Source organism: Paroedura picta, chromosome 12, assembly GCF_049243985.1.
Source record: "Paroedura picta isolate Pp20150507F chromosome 12, Ppicta_v3.0, whole genome shotgun sequence".
NCBI classification, from domain to species: domain Eukaryota; kingdom Metazoa; phylum Chordata; class Lepidosauria; order Squamata; family Gekkonidae; genus Paroedura; species Paroedura picta.
Genome location: NC_135380.1, coordinates 53180616 through 53205803, shown reverse-complemented (window position 1 = coordinate 53205803; position 25188 = coordinate 53180616). Strand labels below are relative to the sequence as shown.

Sequence of the window (25188 nt, the reverse complement as noted above, 5' to 3'; positions counted from 1 at the left end):
CTGAATAAAATGAAGTTCAATTGGGGCAAATGTAAAGTTCTGCCTTTAGGTAGGAAAAACCAAATACACCAATATAAGATGGGGGAGACTTGTCTTGGCAGTAGCATGTGCGAAAAGGATCTAGGAGTTTTAGTAGGCCATACATTGAACATGAGTCAGCAGTGTGACTCGGTGGCTAAAAAGACAACTGGGGTTTAGGGCTATATCAAACGAAATACAGTGTCCAGATCACGGGAGGTGATGGTACCGCTTTACTCTGCTCTGCTTTGGCCTCACTTGGAGTCCTGTGTTCAGTTTTGGGCACCCCAGTTAAAGAGGGATGTAGACAAACTGGAACGTGCCCAGAGGAGGGCAACAAAGATGGTGAGGGGTTTGGAGACCAAGACATATGAAGAAAGGTTGGGGAAGCTTGGTTTGTTTAGCCTGGAGACGAGACGACTGAGATGGGATCTGATAACCATCTTCAAGTATTTAAAAGGGTGCCATATGGAGGATGGAGCAGAGTTGTTCTCTCTTGCCCCGGAGGGATAGACCAGAACCAATGGGATGAAATTAATTCAAAATAAATTCTGTCAAAATAAGTTCCTGACAGTGAGAGTGATTTCTCAGTGGAACAGGCTTACTTGAGAGATGGTGGGTTTTCCATCTTTGGAAATTTTTAAACAGAGGCTAGATAGCCATCTGACAGAGAGGCTGATTCATTGAAGGCTTAAATGGGTGGCAGGTGACAGTGGATGAGTGATAGGGTTGTGTGTGTCCTACATAGAGCAGAGGGTTGGACTAGATGACCCATGAGGTGCCTTCCAACTCTATTTTTCTATGGTTCTATTTTTATGATTCTATGGTTCTACAGTCAAAGTCTTCAAGGTATTTCCCAACTCAGAAGGGGCATCCCTAAGGCCCCCCCCCCCACTTCAGACAGCCTATTTGACAGAGCTGAAGCCCCCGTGGAAATGGTCCGGGCTCTGGTCAGTGCTAAACAGGCCATCCCGAGTTGGTGGGGGGGGGGGGGGGGATAGCCACTGCCTCATTGCCTGAGGGCTTCAGTTGGCAAACGAGGCTACTGACTGAGACCGTTTCTTGGGCCATTCCGCCATCAAGCTGAGACCAGAACACTGTTTGCTCTCAGGGTATTTAAAACGAAAACAGAGGAGGGGGGATTTTGAGGAGTCCAAGTAGAGGGGACCAGCCTCACACAGCCAAGTGCTCTCAGCCGGGGAAAAATATTTTGTCCAAAGCCTGTAGATTTAGAAAAGTGTTTCTCAGCTCCTGGCAGGCAAGGGCATGTTTTTTCCTCCCCAGTGAAGAACTGGAGATGTACTTCCCATTTCGACTTTAAACAAAAGTTTTCATTTTTAGATCATGCCCACCTACAGGATTCCCCACCTCATTTTTTTTTTGCACAAATCATAATCTGGAGCAAGACTCTTTAGTAAGAGGCATGTTACGATGTGGCTCAGGCAGAGGCCCAATAGGCAGTGTCGCTGGAGGCTGGCCAATGATGGGCAGTTAATACTCCACCCAGCTTGCTGGGGGGCAAACAGTAATGACTGGGGAAGGCACTGGCAAACTACCCCGTATTGAGTCTGCCATGAAAACGCTGGAGGGCGTCACCCCAAGGGTCAGACATGACCCGGTGCTCGCACAGGGGATACCTTTACCTTGACCTTACACAGCTGACTGAAGAGGTGGCAAGGTCATCCACTCTTGGTGGGGTCTGGATGGGACCTGGAAGTCAGAAAAGCACCAACCAGCCTCCTGTGTGGGTGGGTGTTTCAGGTTTTCAAAAGCCTTTAACTGGTGATTTAGTGACTGGGGAACTGAGGCGAACCTCCACATTCAGACTCACTCATCTTTGAATCCTAGAGCCAGGATGTAACATCAAGGGAAGGCCTTGCCCTCTACGCCCTGTTGCTGGTCATCCAGAGGAACTGGTTGGCAACTGTGTGAGTAGCTGGAGTAGCTGGACCAGAGGTCTGATCCAGGAGGGCTTTTCTGATGTTCTTATGGAGGACTCAGCCTCCCTGCCCTGTTGCTGTCCATCCAGAGGAGATGGCTGGCCACTGTATGAGGCAGGAGGCTGGACCAGATGGACTACTAGTCTGATCTAGAAGGGCCCTACTTATGTTAGACAGATAGATTCACAAAGGATGTCTATCAAAGGTTACTAGCCTTGACTGAGGGGATCCTCAACATTTAGAGGCACTAATCTGAACCGGAGCCAGGAGGCAATTTCAGGGGAAGGCCTTGTCCTTTCTGCCCTCTAGCTGGCCATCCACAGGAACTGGTTGTCATTGTATGAGGCAGGATGCTGGACTAGATGGACCAGCAGGGCTCTTCTGAGGTCCTTATGGAGGACCTACTGCAGTAAACAGCAGCTGGGTGGTACTGACTCAGGACCAGTTTGGCTGGTTGCAATCATACCTCTATCTTGTAGAACAGTTCTGCATCGAGGAGGGTCAGCTGCTCTGCTATCTCGTGGCTATGGAAATCATGGAGGGTTCCAGGTCTGGAAGAAACAGAAGCCCAGGCCATTAAGCAGGATCGCAAGGGTTCTCCAAAAAAGGGGGAAAGGGCACAAGCTGACTTTGTCCTCTCAACATCGAGGGCCTCACCATCCTGGACTGCAAAGACAGGCTTGGGAACGCTCTGGCAAAAGAGGCCTTGCAAAGCTGAAGGAGTGCCTGCTGCTCCTGGTGAAGGGATCGGTCTTCAGGACCCCCCCCCCCCCCCACATCACAAGCTGCATAGCAGGCAAAGCCTTTCCTGGATTCCTGCAGATTGCAGCTTTTGAGGGGCACGTAAGTGAAGAAATGGGGGGTTTTATACCCCACTTTGCACTACCCCAAGGAGTTCCAAAGTGGCTTACCAACCACAGAGCAGACGCTCTGTGAGGGAGGTGGGGCTGGGAGAGCTCTAAGAGAACTTCTCTGTGGGAATAGCTCTGAGAACTGTGACTGGCCCAAGGTCACCCAGCTGGAGGAATGGGGAATCAAACCCAGTTTTTCAGATGAGTGGCTTTTAACCATGACACCCTCCTGGCTCAGTGGGGTTGGCCTGGCACTGAAGGGAGGCCCACAGCCACTTTCCAGGCAGAAGTTCCCAGGCTCCCCCCCCCCCCCTCCCGTGCCCTCACTGTCAGGTCACAAACTGCAGGAGCCAAGCCTGGAGCTCCAGAATAGGTAGTCCTGGGCATGACTCTGGCCAAACACGTCTGAGCTGCTTGCAGAGAAGGGGCCATGGCTCAGCCGTCGAACTTGTTCCAAGAATGTCCCACCCAGGCCCACCCTCCACCTTCTGCAGCTTCTGGACCTCGGGAAGGGAGGGAGGGCTGGAGAAGACCCTCCTCTGCTGGAATCCCTGGCGAGCAGCAGCCAGGTATGGGGATCAAGGGAGCAATGGGGACAGGGCTCCATATAAACAAAAAACGTCTTTAAAAATGCTGAATCTGTGGAACCCTGTCCTTATTCCACCGGAAAATTCACCATCAATAAGAGGCCATGATATATGGAGATATTATTCTAAATTTAAAAAAAATGCTAACGGATCAATGTCAACATTTTTGTACTAATGATCATCTGTCCATATTCAAATTGTTTGTGTTTGGTCATCGGTACAAACACTTTGACATTATCAGCACACTGTCAGCATTTATCAGTATTTATCTCAATTTAGAATAATAACAACATATTTTGGATTCATGCATGGTGAATTTTTGTTTGGGTTTTGTGTACTGGAGATTGTGTACCATTGTTGAGTTAGTGCAGCCTTTCTCAACCAGAGTTTTGTGAAATGCTTGAGTTTCTTGAAAGCCCTAGAAGGGTTTCCCGAATGGATGAGAATTAATTATTAATATGTCTTTAAAATTTGTTAAACATTTATTGGGTGATATGACCATATATGGTCATGTCAACCCACCCATCCTTCCCAAAATGGCCAGTAATGGGCCTGAAGGGGGTAGGAAGGGGAGGTGGGCGTGTCCACAGCTCTGCTTCCCAACCATAATCTGCCCGATCGTGCCACTTCTGTGGTTTCTCGAAGCCTGAAGAAGGTTTCAGGGGTTTCTCAATGGTAAAAAAGTTGAGGAAGGCTGAGTCAGTGACTGGAAAACTGGCAACAGGTAAGGGCAGCTGAAATGATCAGTCTCTCTTAAACAAATACTGCATCCTTTTCTGTCAAATGGCTCCTTGTAATGAATAGGGACAAAAGCACCACATTTAAAAAAGAGATCACTGCTGAAGGGGTAAAATAAATTCAGTCTCAAAAACTCAGAAATCAGGTTATGGCAGGGCACAAGGAAACTCCCAGGACATTTTAGGGGCCCCCACTGGACAGGGCTTGAACTTTGTTACAGCAATGATATACCCCGCAGACAGCTCTAAGCACCTGAAGGTCATTCAAAGAGTAACTCTAACTTATTATCTTCCGGTGCTGCATTCTCTTCTTCCACTTAGATCAGGGGTTCCCAACCTGGGACCCCCTGGGGTCTGTGGGAGCTCTGAAGTGCTGTGGTGGGGGGGGGGGGTCCAGGGTCCCCCTTTCAGCTCCCACTCTTTATTCCGGCCTACATGAGGCAGAGCTGCCATAGTAGTAGTAGAGGAAGGGGGAGGGAGCAAAAGGAGGGCTAACGGTGTGGGTAGTTTATTTATTTATTTTATTTATTTATTTAGATTTATATACCGCCCTCCCCGAAGGCTCAGTGATGTCACTTCCAGGGCGTGGCAGGGGTGTGGCTAGCTGATATCACTTCCATCACTCCTCAGTCTAAAAAATTATTTCAGGGGCTCCTCCACCGTCAAAAGGTTGAAAAAGGCTGTCTTAGATAGCTGCAAAAACAAACCAAAGAATTCTAGATGCCAGGAAGGATATTATTCTTCCAGTGGTTATTTGGGATCCTTGGTGGAAAACCCTGTTCTCTCCCCCCACCCGTTCTGGCCTTCTTTACCTGGCTGCCACCCCCCGGGCCGAGAGGGGCTTGATTGAGTTGGTGTATCGCAGAATTTTTTTCTGATCAACTTTGTCGAGGATGTTTTTACGTAAGACCCGGGCAAGGCTGAGCTCCCCATTGCAGACCAAGCGGAAGACAAGGTCCATCAGCAGCTTCAGGATCTCCTCTGTCAACTCAACCAAACTGAGGAGAGAAGAAAGGGAAGATTGCGAAATCCAGAGCTTTGGTCCCTGAAAGCTACCTGTTGAAAAGCACTGAATTAAGGTTAATGACTAAGCAGCTGAATGTGGTCCATGCAAGCATGGAATTTGTAATTTGGCAAAGAATTCTGCTCCCTGGGAATCTGAGCTTCTGTGGATTAAAAAAAGAAAAGTTGCTAGCCCTCAAAATGACCGAGGATGGATTGAAGGCCTCGTCCCCTGCTCCCTTTCTCTGTACTGGGAAGCAGATGAATGGCATGTGACTTACAACTCACAAAAGGGCGAGTACCGTTGAGTTCATGCACAATAACTGCAATTAAGTTAGAGGTTGGTGTATATATAGTAAAAGAACCCCCACAACAGAAGAAGAGTTGGTTCTTATATGCCAAAGAAGTCTCAGAGCAGCTTACAACTGCCTTCCCTTCCTCTCCCCACACCAGATAGCCTGTGAGGGAGGTGAGGCTGAGAGAGCTCTGAGAGAACTAACTGTCCCAAGGTCACTCAGCTAGCTGCATGTGTCTCAAAGCAACTTACCTTTGCTCTCCCCACAACAGATACCCTGTGAGGCAAGTGGGGCTGAGAGAGCTCTGAGAGAACTATTCTATCTGAACAGCCCTAAGAGGGCTGGGATTGGCCCAAGGTCACTCAACTGGCTGCATGTGGAGAAGGAATGGGGGAATCTAACCTAATTCCCCAGATTAGAAGCCACCACTCTTAACTATGACACCCCGCTGTCTCTCTCTCTCTCACATGGATCCATTTACTGCAAAAAGAAAAACCAAGGCCAGCTGCTGGCTCTTGGTTACACTCCACAGTGATGGAAGCATGGAGCCTGGGTAAAGGGCAAGGGGGGAGATGTGAGCGAGTCAAGTGGCCCCCGCTGAATGAAGCAGGCAGCAACCACTAAGGCAAGGGCAATCCTGCAGCCAAGTCCTGCACATTTACAAGCCTGCAGCAGTGTCTTACAAGCCAGTTTCCCTGTATGTGGATATGTGAGTGACTTGTGGTGCAGAAAGAAGAAAGCCACCTCTGTACACTTTGGGCCATCCCCCCGCTGGCCATTTGGTCTTGCCTCAGGAGCACAGGGAGGTAGTTACTTGCCTAGAATGGGAGGGCTTCCTTTGGAGTCATTCTGGCCCCTGCTGGGCGGGACCCTGTGCTGCAGGGCTAGGGAGCCCTCCCTCTCTGGATTGTCCCAGTCTCTACTGGGCTGGCTCGAAGCCTCCAAACACAAGTGTTGGGGGGGGGGGCGAGGCGACAGCCACTCACCAGAGCTCATCCACCACTCGGACCAGAACGAAGAAAGTGTTCTTGCTGACCCGCTTCTTGAACGTGTCCGGACAGTGGCAGAACTTCTCGTACGTGGGGATCAAGTTAAAGGACTAACGGGGCAATGGTGTGCTGCACAGTCAAGTCAACGGCAAACAGATGGGAAGCCCGCAAACACAAACACAAACCCTGAGTTTGGACCCAGGCAAAAATGCAAACCCTGATAGTTATTCCAGCTTTGCTAAGATGCCAACACCCCAAACTCCAGACCATGCTGATTTTGCTCTGGCTGCAGCACCCCCCTCACTCATACCGCAGTGCAGTAACCACACCACACCTGCGTCACACCTCAGTCTCTTTCTTCCATTGGGAGGAGGATTACCTGGGAGATCAACATAGATCTCCCCTAAGATGCTGAGTTGGAGACACCTGAGGCTAGAAATGTCGCTCCAGACCCTGCTTGAGGATGCGGAGAGAAAGCTAGGCAGCTTGCTTTATTCTTCTGGATGTTATTTATTTATTTATTTATACATCCATAAATACCAAGGCATCCTTTTGAGTCGAGGGTGGAGAGGATGTCTAGGAGCAATCTCGTCAATGGCGGCTGTTAGGCAGGACTGCCAGTCCTCAACCAGACCCGCCAGCGAGACACCAGGAGGCATCGGGTCCTGCAGAATGCAGAGCATTCAGGAAACCAAGTGGATCCATAAGTATCCGCAGGCCACTACACCCACTGTCCAACTGGGGAAGGGGTGGTATCTTAATCCGGGACCGTAGGGCATAGTGGTCTGACCATGGTACGGGCAAAGCTGCATCCAGAACCACATCTATCCCAGCACTGAATATCAAGTCGAGGGTGTAGCCTGATGGGTAGGCCCAGCAACAAATTGCAAGAATCCAAGTATCTCCATGGAAGAAATTAGGTCCGAGCCAAGTACCAAAGAAGGCATATCCTGATGGGCATTGAAGTCCCTCAATATCAAAAGCCTGGGAAACTGCAAAGCCCAGGCAGCCACCCCTCCAGCAGGCTCAGCAGGAAATCTGGCGCCCTGTTGGGCAGAGGTATACCAACCAGATGGCCAAGCTCTCAACTGAGTCCCAACCGATGGCGACCACACCACTGATCCCTGGTGATGGGAGAGCCCTGTAGGAGAAAGCCTCCCAGACTACGATTGCCACCCCCCTCCCCTACTAGAGTTCCGAGATTGGTGCAGGACCAAGAACCCAGGGGGGGGGGGGAGTTCTTTCAAGGCGACCGTTTCGCTGTCCCAAACCCAGGTCTTGGTCACGCAAGCAAGGTCAGCCCCAGACTCTGCAAAAAACTGTTGCAGAGTTGAGGCCTTGTTGTTGATTGACCTTGCATTGCACAGGATCAAGGTTGGATCCATCCTAGCCTCCACCCTCGTATATCTGGGGATGGGATGGAGGTTAGAAGGGCAGTAAGCATGCCCCGGGCGTCTGTCATGTCTCCACAACTTGAACCAAGGACCGACACCAGTGCTCCCTGTCCTTCTCTTGTCCAACCCCCTCCCCCAACCATAACACCCCTGGCCCACTATGGTCGGTATCTCAGCCCCCTCCTAGCCCCCCCAAAGCAGTGGTCTCTCTCCCTCCATACTCATGCAGGGAGGCATACCCCACTAACTACCCTACCGATACGCCCACGGCTAATTCCCACCCAGCTACAATTCCCTCCAACCTAGCCCTCCCAACCCCTATCCCACCTAAGAACCCACCCAACCCAAAAACCACCCCAACACCCTAACCAACCTACTAGCCAGTGGTACTTTGTTGGGCAGGAAGATGTGGCCAGATCCCGACTCAATGAGGAGTTCTCACGGCCCTGTATCTTGCCAACTCTGAATAGCTGCTGGTGACTAAAACTAACGAATACCCTCCTCCCTGCGGTGGCACTGTTCCCTCTGCCTAGCTCAACACACTGACCAGACCTAACTGAAATAGAAAGAAAAAAAGATAATCTTCGTCCAGTTCCGCCCTCTGCCACAAGGAGAGCAGAGGGGACAAAATAGCAGCTCCTGCAGATCTTAGTTAGCCAGCTGCCAGTAGGTAGCATTGGGAACTCATGGTGTGCGGCCCACCAACTGAAACAACAAACGAAAAATAAGGAATAGCTTGTGGCGGCTAACAAAGTCATAACCTATATTAAATGATTAATTTTTCAAACATGTATTTAGAAGCAACGCCACTGATGAAATTGTGTGCGTTGGAAATGAGTGTAACTGCACACCTCTTTCTAGCTGTGCTCCCTTTAGAATTAAGAATCTGAGACTCCAGCATTGCAGTTTATTACAGAGTTGTTTGCCGTTCCATAATTTTCACTTGTCTCTTTGTGGGAATGGCTGGCCTTTGTTGCTTGGTTTCACCCACTGAAGCAGCCAGCTGATCCCAATGGGAACCGCCTGGCGTTCAAAGTGCCCAGTCTTGGTCACAGTACTGGTCTTGCCCACCAGCCTCCTCTGCACACCTCTCTTCTTTAGGGTCTCTCTGATCTCCCTGCCAGCCTTCCCAGCCCTGCTTCTGCCTGCTGCACGGGGTGCCACTGTTGGCCCCATCCCATCTCTTGTATTACTGCTTTCCCGCTTTCTGAGCTGCCTGTGCCCCGGACCGAGCTGGGGTAGTGAGGGCTGGGATGCAATCATGCAAGGCAATGGAGAAACAAAAGCAACATCTTCTTCTTCTAAAACCCACTTTCACAATGAGGAGCACTGAGGAATGCTGCCCCCATCTCCCCCTGTGCAGGAGGAAGGGCAATGGGCTGCTCCTGCAGCAGACCAGCCCCCAGCACAGGAAGTAGACGGACCGATTGGCAACTGCAGGTGTCTCTCCTGAGCTGCAGGGGGCAGTGCTGAGCCAGGCCAAGGGCAGCGGGCTGCAATCCAACAGGCCTTTACCTGTTTTGAGAGTGTCGTGGGCAGCTTGAAAATATATTGCCTCAGGGCAATGGGAGCTAAAGCTCTCCAGGAAGGGCCTGTGGAAGCAGCTGCTCTCTGTCCCTTTGCAGTGGGATGTCTTTGCCTAGACATGATCCCTGTTGAGGAGGGATCTGAATATAATCGCAAGACAGAAGAGGGTGCCTGCTGATGTTGGAAGAAGAGTTGGTTTCTAATACACCACGTTTCACTATCTGAAGGAGTAGTCCCAAAGTAGCTCACATTCACTTTCCCTTCCTCTCCCCACAAGAGATACCCTGTGAGGTAGGTGAGGCTCAGAGAATGTGAACAGCCCATTAGCTGCCTACATGTGGAGGAAGAATGGAGAATCAAGCCCAGTTCTCCAAATTAGAGGCTGCAGCTCTTAACCACCACCCTATGCTAGACAGCACTGTGTTGAGGGCACAGGGGGGCCAGAGGAAGGAGCTGGGGGAGGAGCTGTGAGCAGCAGGGGGACAATGGAGAAAGGGGGAGTGCCGTGGTGGGGGGGGGTGAGGAAAAAAGGGGGGTGGCGAGAAAGAGGAGGCACAGTGGGGGTGAGTGGCAAGAAAGGGGAAATGCAGTGGGACTGAATGGTGAGAAACGAGACTTCTACGCCGCAGAAATCGCGTCTGCAAGCTCTCGCCCAGCACAATTATTTAAGGTAATTAGATCACTTACCGCCCTCAAAGAAGGGCGACAAACGATAAGGGAATTGGAATTGAGCTGTGTGGCATTATCGAGCTATTTTGCGGACAAAGTCCTGTCGCTCCGACCTACCTGCCACGATTGATACAGTTAGTGAACTGGAAGCTCCGTGGCCGTCAAGGGGGTTAGTGTTTGATGGCTTCAGGCGGCTCTCTGTAACCGAAGTGGACAAGTTACTGGGTTCAGTGAGGGCGACCACGTGCCCCTTGGATCCCTGTCAGTCCTGGTTGCTCAAATCGGGCGACCAGCGGATAGGAGGCCCCTTGAGGGAGATTGTCAACCTCTCCTTAACATCTGGAGAGTTTCCCAAGGGGCTTAAGGAAGCAGTGGTACGCACCTTACTGAAAAAGCCATCATTGGACCCGCGGAACCCCGCCAGTAACCGCCCAGTTTCGCACTTGCCGTTTCTGGGTAAGGTGATAGAGCGGGCCGCAGCGGACCAACTCCTAGGTTTCTTGGATGAAACTTCGGCCCTCGACCCATACCAGTCTGGCTTCCGCCCTGGCCACGGGGTGGAGACCGTGCTGGTCGCCCTCATGGATGATATCCGGCGCCAGCTGGATCGGGGCGGCTCCGCCATTCTCGTGCTTCTAGACCTGTCGGCCGCATTTGATGTGGTCAACCACGAGTTATTGGTACACCGCCTCGCCGGAGCTGGAATAAGGGGGACTGCGCTTCAATGGCTGGTCTCCTTCCTCCAGAATCGGACGCAGAGGGTTGCGATGGGGGAGAGTATGTCGAGCCCTTGTGAGCTCCCTTGTGGGGTTCCGCAGGGGGCGATACTCTCTCCCACACTTTTTAACATCTATATGCGCCCTCTAGCCCAGTTGGTCCGGGGCTATGGGCTGGGTTGCCACCAATATGCGGATGACGCCCAGCTCTACTTCCTAATGGACGGCCGGCCGGACTCCACCCCGGATACATTTGCCAGCTGTTTGGAAGCGGTAGCTGGATGGCTCAGGCAGAGTCGCCTGAAACTCAACCCCTCCAAGACGGAGGTCCTGTGGCTGGGCAGAAGAGGGCAGGACCAGGAAGCGCGCCTCCCATGCCTGAACGGGGTGCAATTAACACCTGCACCAGTTGCCAGGAATTTGGGAGTAACATTTGATGCCTCCTCTCTATGGAGGCTCAGGTCACCAATGTAGCTCGGACGGCATTTTTCCATCTTCGCCAAGCCCGGCTACTAGCGCCCTACCTGTCCTCGGAACACCTGGCCACAGTGATCCATGCAACGGTCACTTCCAGATTAGACTTCTGTAACTCGCTCTACGCGGGCCTTCCTTTGTCTTTGACTCGGAAGTTACAGCTGGTCCAAAATGCGGCTGCCAGGGTCCTCACTAGAACACCTTTGAGGGCCCACATTCAGCCGGTGCTTCGTCATCTGCACTGGTTACCAGTCTGTTTCCGAATCAGATTCAAGGTATTGGTATTGACCTTTAAGGCTATACGCGGCCTGGGTCCCGTTTACCTGCGGGACTGCTTGGTTGCTTACGCCCCCCCGCAGGGCACTCCGCTCTGCGGGTATGAATTTACTGGTTGTCCCGGGCCCACGGGATGTTCGGCTGGCCTCGACCCGGGCCAGGGCCTTTTCAGTCCTGGCCCCAACCTGGTGGAATGAGCTCCCAGAAGAGCTAAGGGCCCTGCGGGATCTACCAGCTTTCCGCAGGGCCTGCAAGACGGAGCTCTTCCGCCAGGCATATGGTTGAGGCCAGGGCAGCTCTCCCACTAATCCATCAGAGGATCCCCTCCAATATTGAGATCTCTAACATCGAGATCATTGTTAAATCTATTGTATTGGTGCCACCCTCTTCTGAATATTGTTCTCCCCACCAGGCTGAACTTGGAGGGAAGTCGGGTAACTAAGATCAGAATTGTGACCACCGTCACTTATAGGTTATATGTAACTTGTTGTTGATGTTAATTGGGGTTTTTATGGGGATTTTATGGTGTTTTAACTGTTTATGTTGTAAATCGCCCTGAGACCTATTTGGAGAAGGGCAGTTTAAAAATTAAATAATAATAATAATAATAATAATAATAATAATAATAATAATAATAATAATAATAATAATAATAATAATAATAATAATAATAATAAAGAGGAAGCATTTGGGGTGAGTGGGGAGAAAGGGGGAGTGCATGGGGGGTGAATGGGGGAACAGGAGAAGGAAAGGGTTCAGCTATGTGAGCTGTAAAGCTTACTAGACAATCTACTTTAGAGAGCTATTGTAAGGATAAAACGGCACATCAATGTGATAGAAAAACACAAAGGCAAGTGATTTTGCTGAAGGGTGCAGCATAAAGTTGGAGTTCTCCTCCTCTTCACCAGAAGCATACATTTTCTTGGGAAGCGAAAATCCCACCCTTTGCTTGTCTCTTTGCACTGCCCATGACACGCTGCCATGGCAGAAAGGGAGGCAGGGAAGGAAGGCCCTGCACCTCCTGCTCTACCCATAATGCCCCAGCGCCCTCACAAGCTAGCCAATCTGGTGGTGAGCACAGGCAAGGTGCTCCTAGCCCAGAAGCCAATCTTCTGCGAGTTGCCCGCAGGCTTTGCTCTCCTGAACGCTCCTCCAGGGCCGGAAAGGACTGGGCATTTTGAAAGGATATCTGTACTGCAGCTTCTTGATGAGCTCTTCGGGGGAGATGAAGGTTCGGTAAGTTGTCAGGAAGGCCTCACAATACAGCACCAAATCTAAGCGGGGAAGAGAAAAAGAACAGAGGCCTGTTAGTCAAGCGGAGTTTCTGGAGACGAAGCTAGCAACTTAGAAATGAATGGCACTAAAGCTCTGTTTCCCTCATGTGTTTAAGAACACGTCCTGGTTTCATTTTTGTACGCTGATTGTTTTCTAAGCTTCTTAGCATCAGCAGGCATAACCCCGCAGAAATCTGTTGTCCATTTGAAGCCTACTGCTGGCCTGAATGCCGCTGACACCAAAGAGGTCTGGAGTGAACCTGGGGAGAGGGACTGAGGCCCTCTGGGCCCGTTCTGCCCACTGGTTTCCAGCCAGCACGCTCAGTGGGACTCCTCTGAAACAACTTCATGGCAAGTCAGAGCGCCTGTCCACCAGGCCTGGGCTGTCCACTGGGACTGCCAGTTGCTCTCCTGAACTGGAGATGTCGGGGACTGACTGGCCGGTGCTCTGCCACAGCCCCTACCAAGCAAGGGGTGAAGCTGCCTTCTGCAGAGGCCACTCAGGGCACCCCCAAGAGCAGACTTCTCCGCTTCGAGAGGCAGCCGCTCTCCCCAACTTTCCCACTGCGCAGCCACAGCCCCCTCACCTCGATTCCCCTCAAACCCTGAATGAGGAGCACTTGGGGTGGGGAGCCCAGTGTGAATGCAAAGGGACTGACATCTCCATCCCCATCTGCCCCAGAAGGCAGCTGACTTTCCCTCTAGCCTTTGGACTTGCCAAGAAGGGAGGGAGAAACATCCACTGATGGCTGATTTATGAGCCTGCCTGGCACTCTTCATATCAGGGGCTTAATTCATTAACCCTCAGCAGATCTCCGATGCTGGGGCAACAGCACACAAATTCTTCTGCGCCCATCCATATCAGGCCAAGTGGGCCAGGAAATTCACATATAAACTGGGCATCCTTATTATTTCCTCCATGCTTTGTAGTGTCTTGGTTTAAGCCAGGCTTTCTCAACCGGGTTTCATGAAACCCTGGGGTTTCTTGACAGCCCTGGAAGGGTTTCCTGAATGGGTGGGAGTTAATTAATGACCATACATGATCATGCTGACCTGCCCCTTCCGTTGCTCCCCCCCCCCGATGGCCAATGACAGGCCTGGAGGGGGTGGGGCGGGCAGGGGCCCTGAGTGGGCATGGGTACAGACCTGCTTCCCAACCATATTCTGCCTGATGGTGCCACTTCTGGGTTTTCTTGAAACCTTAAGAATGTTTCAGGGATTTCTCAATGGTAAAAAAGTTGAGAAAGCCTGGTTTAAGCAAACATTGTTACAGAGCTAGCCAGACAGAAGTACACAGCTCTCTCAGTACTCCTCCTAGCTCTTAAATCAGGGTTTCCCAACCACTGTACCATATGCCCCTTGATAGTACCATGGCGTGGATTTCCCCTGCCAAAGTGGCAGCTGGGGAGAGTCCTCCCATCCTCTGCCTACTATTCCCAGCTCTTATTTGGGAAGGCTGGCCCACCTCCTCCCAAAGTAGCCAAGATGGGTCTGGAAGGGAGGGGCTTTGGCCATTTAAACCTTTGCAGGCCAAGGCTCCTCTCACTTGGGGGAGGGGGGGCGTGGCATGGAGGTACTTTGAATCCTGAAAATGATTTCAGTGGTACCTTTGTAGTCAACAGATTGAAAAAGGCTGCCTTACACAGTCTCAACTCTCATTAAGGAAAGGAAACAGTGTCATCTTAAAGACTAATGAATTCAAGAAGGCATAATCCAGGAAAGGCAAGTGTTATTGGATACTTAGGGCTAATCCTGCGTTGAGCAGGGGGTTGGACTAGATGGCCTGTATGGCCCCTTCTAACTCTATGATTCTATGATTCCATACTGGTGATAAAGACTCTGCTGATTGGCTGAACTGCCCTGATGTAAGAGGGGAAGGGAAGAGAGAATGGTTCCTTGCTGATCACCAGGTGGAGTGGAATGGTCTATGGGTGGGATTACAGAAGTGGCTGGCAAAGCAGGGAGGCAGGGAGAGGAATGACTGAGGCCCTGAAGCAGCAGAGAGCCAAGAGGAAGAAAGCAAGCAGTCCTCACAAATGGGGAGTTGGAAGAAAGAGTGGCTGGCCTCGGGACTGAAAGGGCCAAAGAAATGGCAAAGAGGCTGCTTGCTCATCCAAACCTTTGGCTGCAGGCCTTTCTTCAAGTTCCATCGGGCAAGACTTTCTCAAGAGGTTGCCTTTGACTTGAACGGGAGCTACGGTGACTTTGGCCTTGACTTGGATGGCCCCGGCCAGCCTGATCTCATCAGATCTCCAAAGCGAAGGAGGATCAGCTCTGGTTAGTCCTTGGCTGGGAGACCAATAAGGACGTCCAGACGTGCCTCGCCAGTCACCTCTGAGTGTCTCCTGCCTACGTGTGCTGGGGCTTGGCAGCTCTTCCCACCACCACCACGGCAGCTTGCCCCCATAAGCTAACTGCTGTGGGATTGTTTGCCCCCAGTGCTGCTTTCTTGTGATTCCTCTCCCTGCCTTCCTTTTGTGCTGAGTTTTGCTTTCTGATTCTAAACAGTCCCAGCAGCGACCTTTGTGTGCACCAGAGCTGTGTTTTAAGCCCTTAATAAATAAATAACAATTATAAAAATCAACCATGGATACCCGCATCCCTCCTCTTTCCTCCCAGGCACAGAAGAGTTAAACATTCAATCATGACTTCTCTGCAAGGAGCAGCTACAAGAGCTTATCCCAGCTTATCTCTTGTTTGACTGAAGCTAAGCAGAATCTCTGCCTGTGCCCCTCCCCCCAGCTGCCCCCCATCTAATCCAGCTTCGCCTGGATGGTCTGAGAATGTAATGTGACAAATTCCTCGTTAGGAGCTTGGTGCCTAGAGCGGTGATGTGCCACGGTCCTTCTGTGATACCTTTCCTGTCGGTCTCTGTTGCGTGGACCAGCAGAATATCCCCCGATCCCCCGCGTACGTCTGGCCCATCGTCGCCCTGCAATTGGAAAAACATGAAGTAGATGGGATGGCTTCCTTTGGGGGCACCCTCACTCCCCAGAGAAATACCGACTCTGGGCTCCACACCAGCTTTCCTTGTTTGCAGGGGATCACAGTGCAAGCCGGAACTTGGGCTGGAGTTAAAAAGTCCAGACTTGTCAAGTGCCAGAGACAGCCTTTCGCACAACCTGGGTTTTGTTGCATCAGACTCAAGAGGGCCTTGGTCTCTTGGGAGACAGATGAAAATTAATGACCTATGTTAATCACTGGGGTAGGGGATGTCTTGCAGGGGTCAGCATGAGCAGGCTGAGTGTAGGGAGAGCCAAGGAACACCCCAAATTCAAGCCAACTCAGGCCCTGGTGCCAGCCTGGTGGAATGTTCTTCTGAGTGAGATCAGGGCATAAAACACAAAACAGTTTAGTGGGACCTGCAGGACAGAGCTGGCCCACTAGGCCTGTAATTGAGGCCCACAAATACCACCAATAGAATCAAAGAGTTGGAAAGGACCTCCAGGGTCATCTAGTCCAACCCCCTGCCAAATGCAGGAAATTCACAACTGTCTGCCCACCCACAGTGACCCCAATTCCAGGCGCAGATGATGACCCCCCACCAAAAAAAAATCCCAGAATGCCTGGTCAGTCTGCCCTGGAAGAAAGAAACTGGCCTCCTGAAACAAACCAATATCATACAGGGAAACAAAACACCCAACCCGGAAAACAGGTGAAAACCACAAAGTATGATGAAAATACGTCAAGTCTGAACTTGTTGGCATCAGTGGTGTATGCATGGAGATGCTTTAATGTGTGACCAAGAGATAAGGTATTCTTTTTGTGGTTTTTAAACATTTTGAGCTCTAATAATAAAGTCTTTGTATTTTTCTAGATACGGTTTTATCCGTAACCTTTGGGGTTCTCCCTGCACAAACGACCAACATCTGCATGCCCACCCAGCATTTTAGCCACAAAGCACATTATCTCCCCCACTGAAGGGAAGGCGAAGAGGCCCCTGATGGGTTTCAAAGTAAATTATTAAGATTGTTTAAAGGTGTGTGTGTTTGTTTGTGTGTGTGTGTGTGTGTACGTATGTATATATGTTTGTGTGTTTATGCACACGCACACACAAACAAGTAGGCAAAGAAACCCTGTACATGGAAAGATGCATACGGTGTTCCCTGGTTGTGCTTGCTACACGTGGCTACAACTGCAGCAACAGCAGCCTATTTAAAAGTGCAGAGTCTTGAGGAAGGCCAAGGGGCTCCGTTCAAACCACGGCTGCTCACAAAGCCTAGTGGTTCTATGGTTCCAGAAGTCCCCCGCAGTTGCAACCTGACTCAGGGGGATTTTAATGAGTTCTAATCAAGGTATAGCTAAAAACGTTTAAAGCAGTTTCATTTCATTGAAAGAAACACCTGTGGCTTTGAAAAGCTGCAAGAGACTGAGATGTTCCAGACTCAATGTGATCTTTCTCAAGGGAAAAAATGTACATGTCACCAGCAAATTGGGTATTTTACTGTTCCAGCTACAAAACTGCCTGGAAAAGAGACCCAAACCCCCAAACTGGTCATCCCTGACTTGGCAAAAATTGGCACTCTACTTTAGGACATTGGTGCAGGTAAGCCAATGAGAAATCTGCATGGCCCGAGCCACCATGCCATCAGAGCACGTCAGCCATGGAGAGAAAGAGGAGGAGGAATGCATCAGAAGATGAGGCACGGGCACCGGACGCGGGTAGCACAGTAACACAGAGGCTCAGAAGCCTCTGAGAACATGATGTCCACAATGCAAGACTACAGGCATTCCTCTGGCAGGGCTCCTGGAATTCCACTGAAGCTAAGAGTAATCTCTTGTCACACCGGCTGGCAGACCTTGGCTGGCCAGAGCACCTCTCTCTTGCAGGAAGTGCTGGCGAATGACAGGCAGGGCCCTTGGAAAGCCCGTTGAAAGCTTCAAAGGCCCGCAGCCCAGAGGTCACAAAGTGAGCAGGGCTGCCTGGCAGGAGCCTTCTCTTTGGGCCCTGGCAGAGTTACCTTGTGCAGGAAGCTCCATCTGTCCTTCCCAAGCCACTCAGGAACGGAAATCAAGACAGCAAAGTACGCTCTACTTGGAAGCAAGCTGAAAAGGGGGCTTGGAGCATGAGGACCTCGGTGTCCCAGCCTTTGTGAGTCTGCAGGGACACTTGGAAATTAAAGAGGGGATGGCCAGAACGATCCCCAGATGGCTGCCACAGAGCAGAGTGGAACACCTTCCTCCTGCAGGGGAAATGGAACCCCACAGGCCAACACTTTCACTTCAAGAACAAGCCCTACCTCACAATGCCACCCCTCCCCTCTTTCCTGAAGAGTGTGGTGGGTGCCATGGGAAGTACTGTTGCTCCTTTGGCCCCAACTTGGGCAACTCAAGAAGAAGAAGAGGAAGAGGAGGAGGAGGAGGAGGGGGAGGGGGAATTGGTTCTTATCTGCCCCCTTTCTCTACCCAAAGCGGCTTCCAATCCCCTTCCTTTTCCTCTCCCCACAACAGACGCCTTGTGGGGTAGGTGAGGCTGAGAGAGCCCTGATATTCCTGCTCTGACAGAACAGCTATACCAGTGCTCTGACTGGCCCAAGGTCACCCAGCTGGCTGCATGTAGGGGAGCAAGGAATCAAACCCAGCTCGCCAGATTAGAAGTCCGCACTCCTAACCACAACACCAAGCTGGCTCTCAGGATCACATGAGAAGCTGCCTTTGGTCCAGCAAGGTCCGTATGAGCTGCTCTAACTGGCTGCAGGCCTCCAGTGTCTCAGCGTCGGTTCTTCCATATCTCCGACTACTCGATCTTTCTAATTGGAGACACGAGGGATGGAACCTTTTGTATGCCAAGCAGATGCTCTGCCACTGAGCCACAGCCGCTCCCATGCACAATGATGGCTCAAAATCTACAGCCCCTCCCAGTATTCCCGAAAGTCTGGCAGGTGAGGGCTGCATGTTTTCAATTTATTCATTTCTGTATTCGATTGACATACCCCTCCTCCTTGCAAAGCAGGCATGGAGCAGTTTACAATAAATAGTAAGTACAGAGAAAACCGGCACCTCTCCTTTCTTAGCAAGCCTAAGGACTGGAAACCTGCTTTAAAGCAAAACGAAGGCCAAGAGTCTCAGGATGCTTGAGAGAAATGGCCGACTCAGACCGTTTTACAGGCACATCCAGGCTCTCGCAAGCACAAACCTCATGGGCACAGAATCCACTGCAAGGGGGGGGGGGATCTTACCTCCTGCTTCAGCGTCAGCCTGGACATAATTTCATTGTGGTCAACCAGTGACAGTTCATCCACCTCCTCTTCCAGCTGGGAAGACTCCAAGGACTCTGGCGACTTTTGCTGCCTGTGTGAGGAACGAGAGGCCACACACACGTCAAGGAAAAGGGCAGACAGCCCATCAGATAACAGCCCCCCCCCCAGCGTAGAGAGGGGGTTTCCTAATCCTAACTATTACTGGCCAGGAGTAAGCCCCCCCCCCCCCATTCTCAGGCCCATGCTGGCGTGACCCAGGCGTCACCGGATGCTCACTGGGGAACCCACAGGGACAGCAACAGGGAAGCCCACCAGGACAGTGACAAGGAAGAAGGCTACGGCGGGAGCACAGCAGGGGCCCCACACCCACCAGCAGCCAGCTTGGTGTCGTGGCTAAAGAATGGTGGACTCTAATCTGGAAAACCAGGTTGGATTCCCTACTCCTCTTCCACAGGCAGCCAGTCACATTCCTTTTAGAGCTGTTCCCTCAGAGCAGTTCTTGTAGAGTTCTTTCCACCCCACCTCACAAGGTGTCTGTTGTGGGGAGAGGAAGGGAAAGGTGTTTGTTGTAACCTGCTTAGGGGCATCTTCCGGTAGTGAAAAGTGGAGTATAAAAAGCCTTCTTCTCTGCCTAGCTGCCCCCCCACAAATGGGCAGAATCTACCTTAAGCTCTCTGTGTGAGCTGCTCACCACAAGGGCCTGGCCCGGCCTTTCCCGTAGCCGCTTGGAATCGAGAAGCAGGAAAGCAGAGCAATCAGGCTAGAGCCCGGGAAACTCACGCTCCCCATGAAACTCCCCATCCACTCCCTCCGCCTGCCTCACCTCTCCCCCTGGCTGCTGGGATCAGAAAGCGAATGAAAGAGCCACATATGTTGTCCTGAAGGGGTGGGGCAAAAATATACTATCTGTTTATAGTATTTAGTATTAAAATATGTATTTATAGATAAGATACATTTATTTGTATATAGCCATAGGCCTTTACAAAATATAAAATACAAATTTACAAACAGTAAAATAGAATAAAAGGAACTGTATAAAAATATAAAATTTAAGACCAAAAAACTGAAACAGCATACAAAGTGCAAGAGTGTTAAGAGGCTGCCTTAGTGGTTGTAACATTGGCCCTTATTTTCCTTGCAGCCAAGGCAAATAGGGCGGTTTTATATGTTACATCATCAACCTGGTCAGATAAAAGATATCTGTTTATATCTCAGCAGCAGAACCTGCCAAAGTCTCCCAGCAAATGGCTGCCCTCAGCCCACTCCACTGCAGGAGCTTTGTGTGAGGGCGAAGACTGGGGTCAACACAGGAACCGTCAGGACACACATCACACAATCCCACCTTTTGCTTTCATCTTGGTTTTCCTTCCCTGGGGTGTTGCTGAGCAAGGCAGAGTCCTTGGGGTGACCTTCTCTGACCAGCGGGGAATCCTGGAAGGACGAAATAAGCCTTGGTTCATGAAATTGGCCCCTCTTGCTGCGCGGGGGGGGGGGGGGTCCCAACAGCAGCCCTTCTTTCTACGATTGCTTCCCACGGAGGACTCCCAGGGAGGGCATTATTGCCACACGCAACATGCGCAACTTGAAATCAGGCCAGGGAAGCCGAGAGAAGCCTTAAAAGCTTTCACGGAAGACTGGTCACCTGACCAGTCAAGTTCTGTCAATTCAGCGGACTGTCGGATCAACCATGGTCAGCTATGCTGTGAAGTCCACAATATCCTTGTGCACGCAACAGACTGCCTTTCCTGATCACCGTCAACCCCAGCCCCAGTCCAGCAGGCATCGGGGTTCCCAAGGACGTAATCCGCATCTAGGACTCCCCCTCTCCACGTGCTGAGCCTGAATTTCCAAGATTTTCATCCCTCCTTCCTCAAGATGAGAGCTGCTGGATAAGAACTTCTGCTCTTAGCTGTGTTCTGTGTCCATTAGGCCTCACCCCTGAACCATGGGGCATAGCCAGGATATTCCACCAGCTGGACAGGCACCATCTTCTGCTTCTGCTAGGCCTCACCCATTCCACCAGGCCCCACACGGTGACAAATGATGTTATCACCCATTGTCTCCCAGGTTCTGCCTGTGCATCTGAGCCTCAGCAGGGTGGCAAGCCATGCTACCTATGCACCACTGGACAGTTTCTGCTGTATGCCTGCCCACCTTGCTCTCAGCTGTAACTCCCCGCCCTCCAGAAACTGAGGAGAAAAATGGGCAGAAAATGACCTTTCCAGCAAAGTTCTAGCAATTTCCAGTATAGTCTTTAACACAGAGACTAAGGGAAATTCCTAAAGCATCACACGGAAATGATGTCACCCCCTCCCTGGTCCACCCTCTTCAGAGTCTACCTTCACAATCTTCTGCCATTTTCTGAGACTGTGCCAGCAACCTTAGTCTGCCACATCCCCTCCCAATTTGGTCACATGGCCTTCCTCCCCGTTCTGGACATGTGCTGCCAGAACCCACCCACTCTCCACTTATCCTCAGTGGCCCTGCTTTGGTTGTTCCTGCCCTCCGAGGCAGGTGACATCCTGAGAAAGTGCCTTCCCCGTTGTGGCGCCAAATCCTTCCAGTTTCCTCCCCAGGGAGATTAGTCTTTATTGCGGGCTTTCTTAGCTTCTTTTTTACCACTGAAAAACTCCTGAAACATTTCTTAGAATTACAGCAGTGGTGTCAGGGTTCTCCACTATAATTTAGCATTTGCAACCAATTTGATACTTTGAACAAATATATTTCAAAGGCTCTGTTTTATGCATTTGTGTTTCCTTTGTATTTTACTTTGAAATTTCACAGCATTATTTTCATGCCTTTTGAGAATCCTTATGGATACTGCACTGATAGGAACTGTGGCATTCCGTTTCAGACTGGAGGTATGTTGGGGTGGGACTCCCTTGTCTGTAATGCATTCATTCTGTAAATGCAGTTTGTACATTACAGTTAGGGTTAATTTTTCAATAATGTATTGAGGAGCAATGTGCAGAAGTCCGTGCAGAGTGGACATACCCCCCCAACTCATACAAGACTTGTCTTTTGTAGATATTATGTCTGAAACACACACACAATTAGATTGCAATAAATCTTTCACTCTACTCATTAATGCAGCATTCACTTATTCTCAGTTTCTCTTGACTAAGAGAGCAGAAGAATTTCTATTTAGAGCAATGGATTAATTATGCTTCTCTGATCAAATGTGAAAACTGAGAGGGCTGCCTGGACCTGGCCTGCCCTGGATGACCGTGGCTAGTCTTGCTTTATCAGATCTCTGAAGCTAAGCAGGATAAGCCCTGGCTGAGCCTTGGATGGGAGACCCCCAGGGAAGTCTGGGGCTGCAACATGGAGGCAGCCAAGGGCAAATCACCTCTCAATGGCTCTTGCCTTGATAACCCTGGGAGTGGGGTGCCGTGAATCAGCTGCAATATGATGACACTTTCTCTCACCACCTGGACATAGAACCAGTCAAGAATGCACACTGTATATAGAACAACTTAAGAATGCACAGCGCGCATAGATCCAGTTAAGAATGCACAGATGTCTCTGGATTTTTTAAAGAAAGTTAAGATGTTTTCATCTTTGCAATCTCTTTTTGGTGCCACGTGGGAGAACAGCATTCTGTCACTGAGGTGGGAGGGAGGTTAAGAACTGAACACACTCAAGCATGGCTCTCTGCACCTGTGCTTCTGTCAAAGTGATTCTGTTTTTTCCCACAGGTCAAAGGGTTAAGGCACATCTAGAGATGGCAGTAGCCAAGAGATTGTGAAATTGTGTCTGGGTGGCAGGCTGACATGGACAGAGAGGTTGTTGAGAGGCATTTAGCTGCACTGGATGAGTTCAAATCCCCTGGGCCGGATGAAATGCACCCGAGAGTGCTCAAAGAACTTTCCAGAGAACTTGCACAACCCTTGTCCATCATCTTTGGGACCTCTTTAAGAACTGGAGATGTCACGGAGGACTGGAAGAGAGCAAACGTTATTCCGATCTTCAAAAAAGGGAGGAAGGATGACCCAGGAAACTACAGACCATTGAGTCTGACCTCTGTTGTGGGGAAGATAATGGAGCAGATATTAAAGGGAGTGATCTGCAAACATCTGGAGGACAATTGGATGATCCAAGGAAGTCAGCATGGATTAGTCTCCAACAGGTCCTGTCAGACCAACCTGGTTTCCTTTTTTGACCAAGTGACAGCTTTGCTGGATCATGGAAATTTGGTTGATGTCATTTACTTGGATTTTAGTAAAGCTTTTGATAAGGTTCCCCATTATGTTCTGATGGGATAAATTGAAGGACTGCAATCTGGATTTTCAGATAGTTAGGTGGATAGGGAATTGGTTAGAGAACCGCACTCAAAGAGTTGTTGTCAATGATGTTTCATCAGACTGGAGGGAGGTGAGTAGCGGGGTACCTCAGGGCTCGGTGCTCGGTCTGGTGCTTTTTAACATATTTATTAATGATCTAGACTAGATGAGGGGGTGGAAGGACTACTCATCAAGTTTGCATATGACACCAAATTGGGAGGACTGGCAAATACTCCGGAAGACAGAGACAGAGTTCAACGAGATCTGAACACAATGGAAAAATGGGCAAATGAGAACAAGATGCAATTTAATAAAGATAAGTGTAAAGTTCTGCATCTGGGTCAGAAAAATGAAAAGCATGCCTACTGGATCGGGGATACGCTTCTAGGTAACACTGTGTGTGAACGAGACCTTGGGGTACTTGTGGATTGTAAACTAAACATGAGTAGGCAGTGTGATGCAGCGGTAAAAAAGGCGAATGCCATTTTGGGCTGTATCAACAGGCGCATCACATCAAAATCACAAGATGTCATAGTCCCATTGTATACAGCACTGGTCAGACCACGCCTGGAGTACTGTATGCAGTTCTGGAGGCCTCACTTCAAGAAGGACATAGATAAAATTGAAAGGGTACAGAGGAGAGCCACGAGGTATCAGGAAAAAACTTTTCACAGTCAGAGTAGTTCAGCAGTGGAATAGGCTGCCTAAGGAGGTGGTGAGCTCCCCCTCACTGGCAGTCTTCAAGCAAAGGTTGGATACACACTTTTCTTGGATGCTTTAGGATGCTTAGGGCTGATCCTGCGTTGAGCAGGGGGTTGGACTAGATGGTCTGTGTGGCCCCTTCCAACTCTATGATTCTATGATTCTATTATTCCAGCATCGACATGCTGTGAGCAATGTTCAATGACCATGGAGACGACTGTGTCTCTGTCCAGTTTGTGTGGCTTCTTTCTATCCCTTCAAGTTTTCCCATTTTCTGCATTTGGTTGTGAACAGAAAAATAGATTTCTTAATTTCTGAGCAATTTCCCCCTTACCCATGTCCTCAATGGGCTTAAGAAAGAGAGGCTGCCTTACACTTAATCAGACTGTTGGCTATCCGGGTCAACCCTGTCTCCTCAGACTGGCAGCAGCTGCCCAGGGTCTCAGACGGAGGTCTTTCCCATAACCTCCTGGCACATTTTTTAATTGGAGATGCTGGGGACAGAACCTGGGACCTTCTGCGTGTCAGGCAGATGTTCTGCCACTGAGCCATGGCCCCTCTCCAACCACCTAATGCTCCTTTGTTATGGCGTAAAGAAGAAATGACCTTGGGTCAAAATTCTATATCAGAATTACCTTAACGTTATGGAATTTTAAGAAACGAGAATCATGACTCAATGCTTTGATTTTGGTAAGTTTTGTAAGCAAATAGGAGAGCCTCTCCACCCCTCCCCCCCCAAAAAAAAAGTGGTTTTGAAACCCAGCAGGACAAAAAGCTAACATTTGAAAAATAAACATTGGAAAAATAAAAAAAATAAGCACCAGACATAAACTCCTCTGCCGGTGCAGTTTTTTTTTTTTTTAACATGAGAGTATAAATTAAACAAGCTTTTCAAGAAGGACATAGAGTTCTTCTGTGTGAAAACCAGCTTTCCTACCACAGAGAGGATTGTGGAAATGTGTAATAGATGCAAGGTATATATCTGACAGAGATTGAGGCAAAAGTTTCATTTCAAGACTGCAAAAATTCAAGAGTTAACTTTCATAAGGGATGGCTAGGTGAGCATCTGTTCCACTTAGATTGCCTGGTTTTCAGAACATACTAGGCTGTGAGGTGAAGGGCTTTCAGCTGCAGTGAGGTCATCTGCTTAAGGAAAAACAGTTCTGTGCACAGAACATTGTCTGGATCTGAAATGTCATTATTTGCAGTGGGAAAGTGGGAGAAACCAACACATTTCCCCCCCACTTTAGGCC

The 25188-nt window shown here is 50.0% G+C and overlaps 1 protein-coding gene across 7 annotated transcripts in view; it reads right to left on the bottom strand.

Annotated features, from left to right (window-relative positions):
* RAPGEF1 (Rap guanine nucleotide exchange factor 1) overlaps positions 1-25188 on the bottom strand; it is a 224618-nt gene that overhangs the window by 19810 nt on the left and 179620 nt on the right. For all 7 annotated transcript variants that reach the window (XM_077305344.1, XM_077305348.1, XM_077305349.1 and 4 more), the window contains 7 exons: positions 20293-20381; positions 18930-19041; positions 15607-15682; positions 12666-12750; positions 6418-6510; positions 4946-5131; positions 2425-2509 (listed from right to left, as the gene is read on the bottom strand). In XM_077305344.1, coding sequence (XP_077161459.1) covers positions 2425-2509; positions 4946-5131; positions 6418-6510; positions 12666-12750; positions 15607-15682; positions 18930-19041; positions 20293-20381 — 726 coding nt within the window. The remainder of the gene's footprint in view (positions 1-2424; positions 2510-4945; positions 5132-6417; positions 6511-12665; positions 12751-15606; positions 15683-18929; positions 19042-20292; positions 20382-25188) is intronic.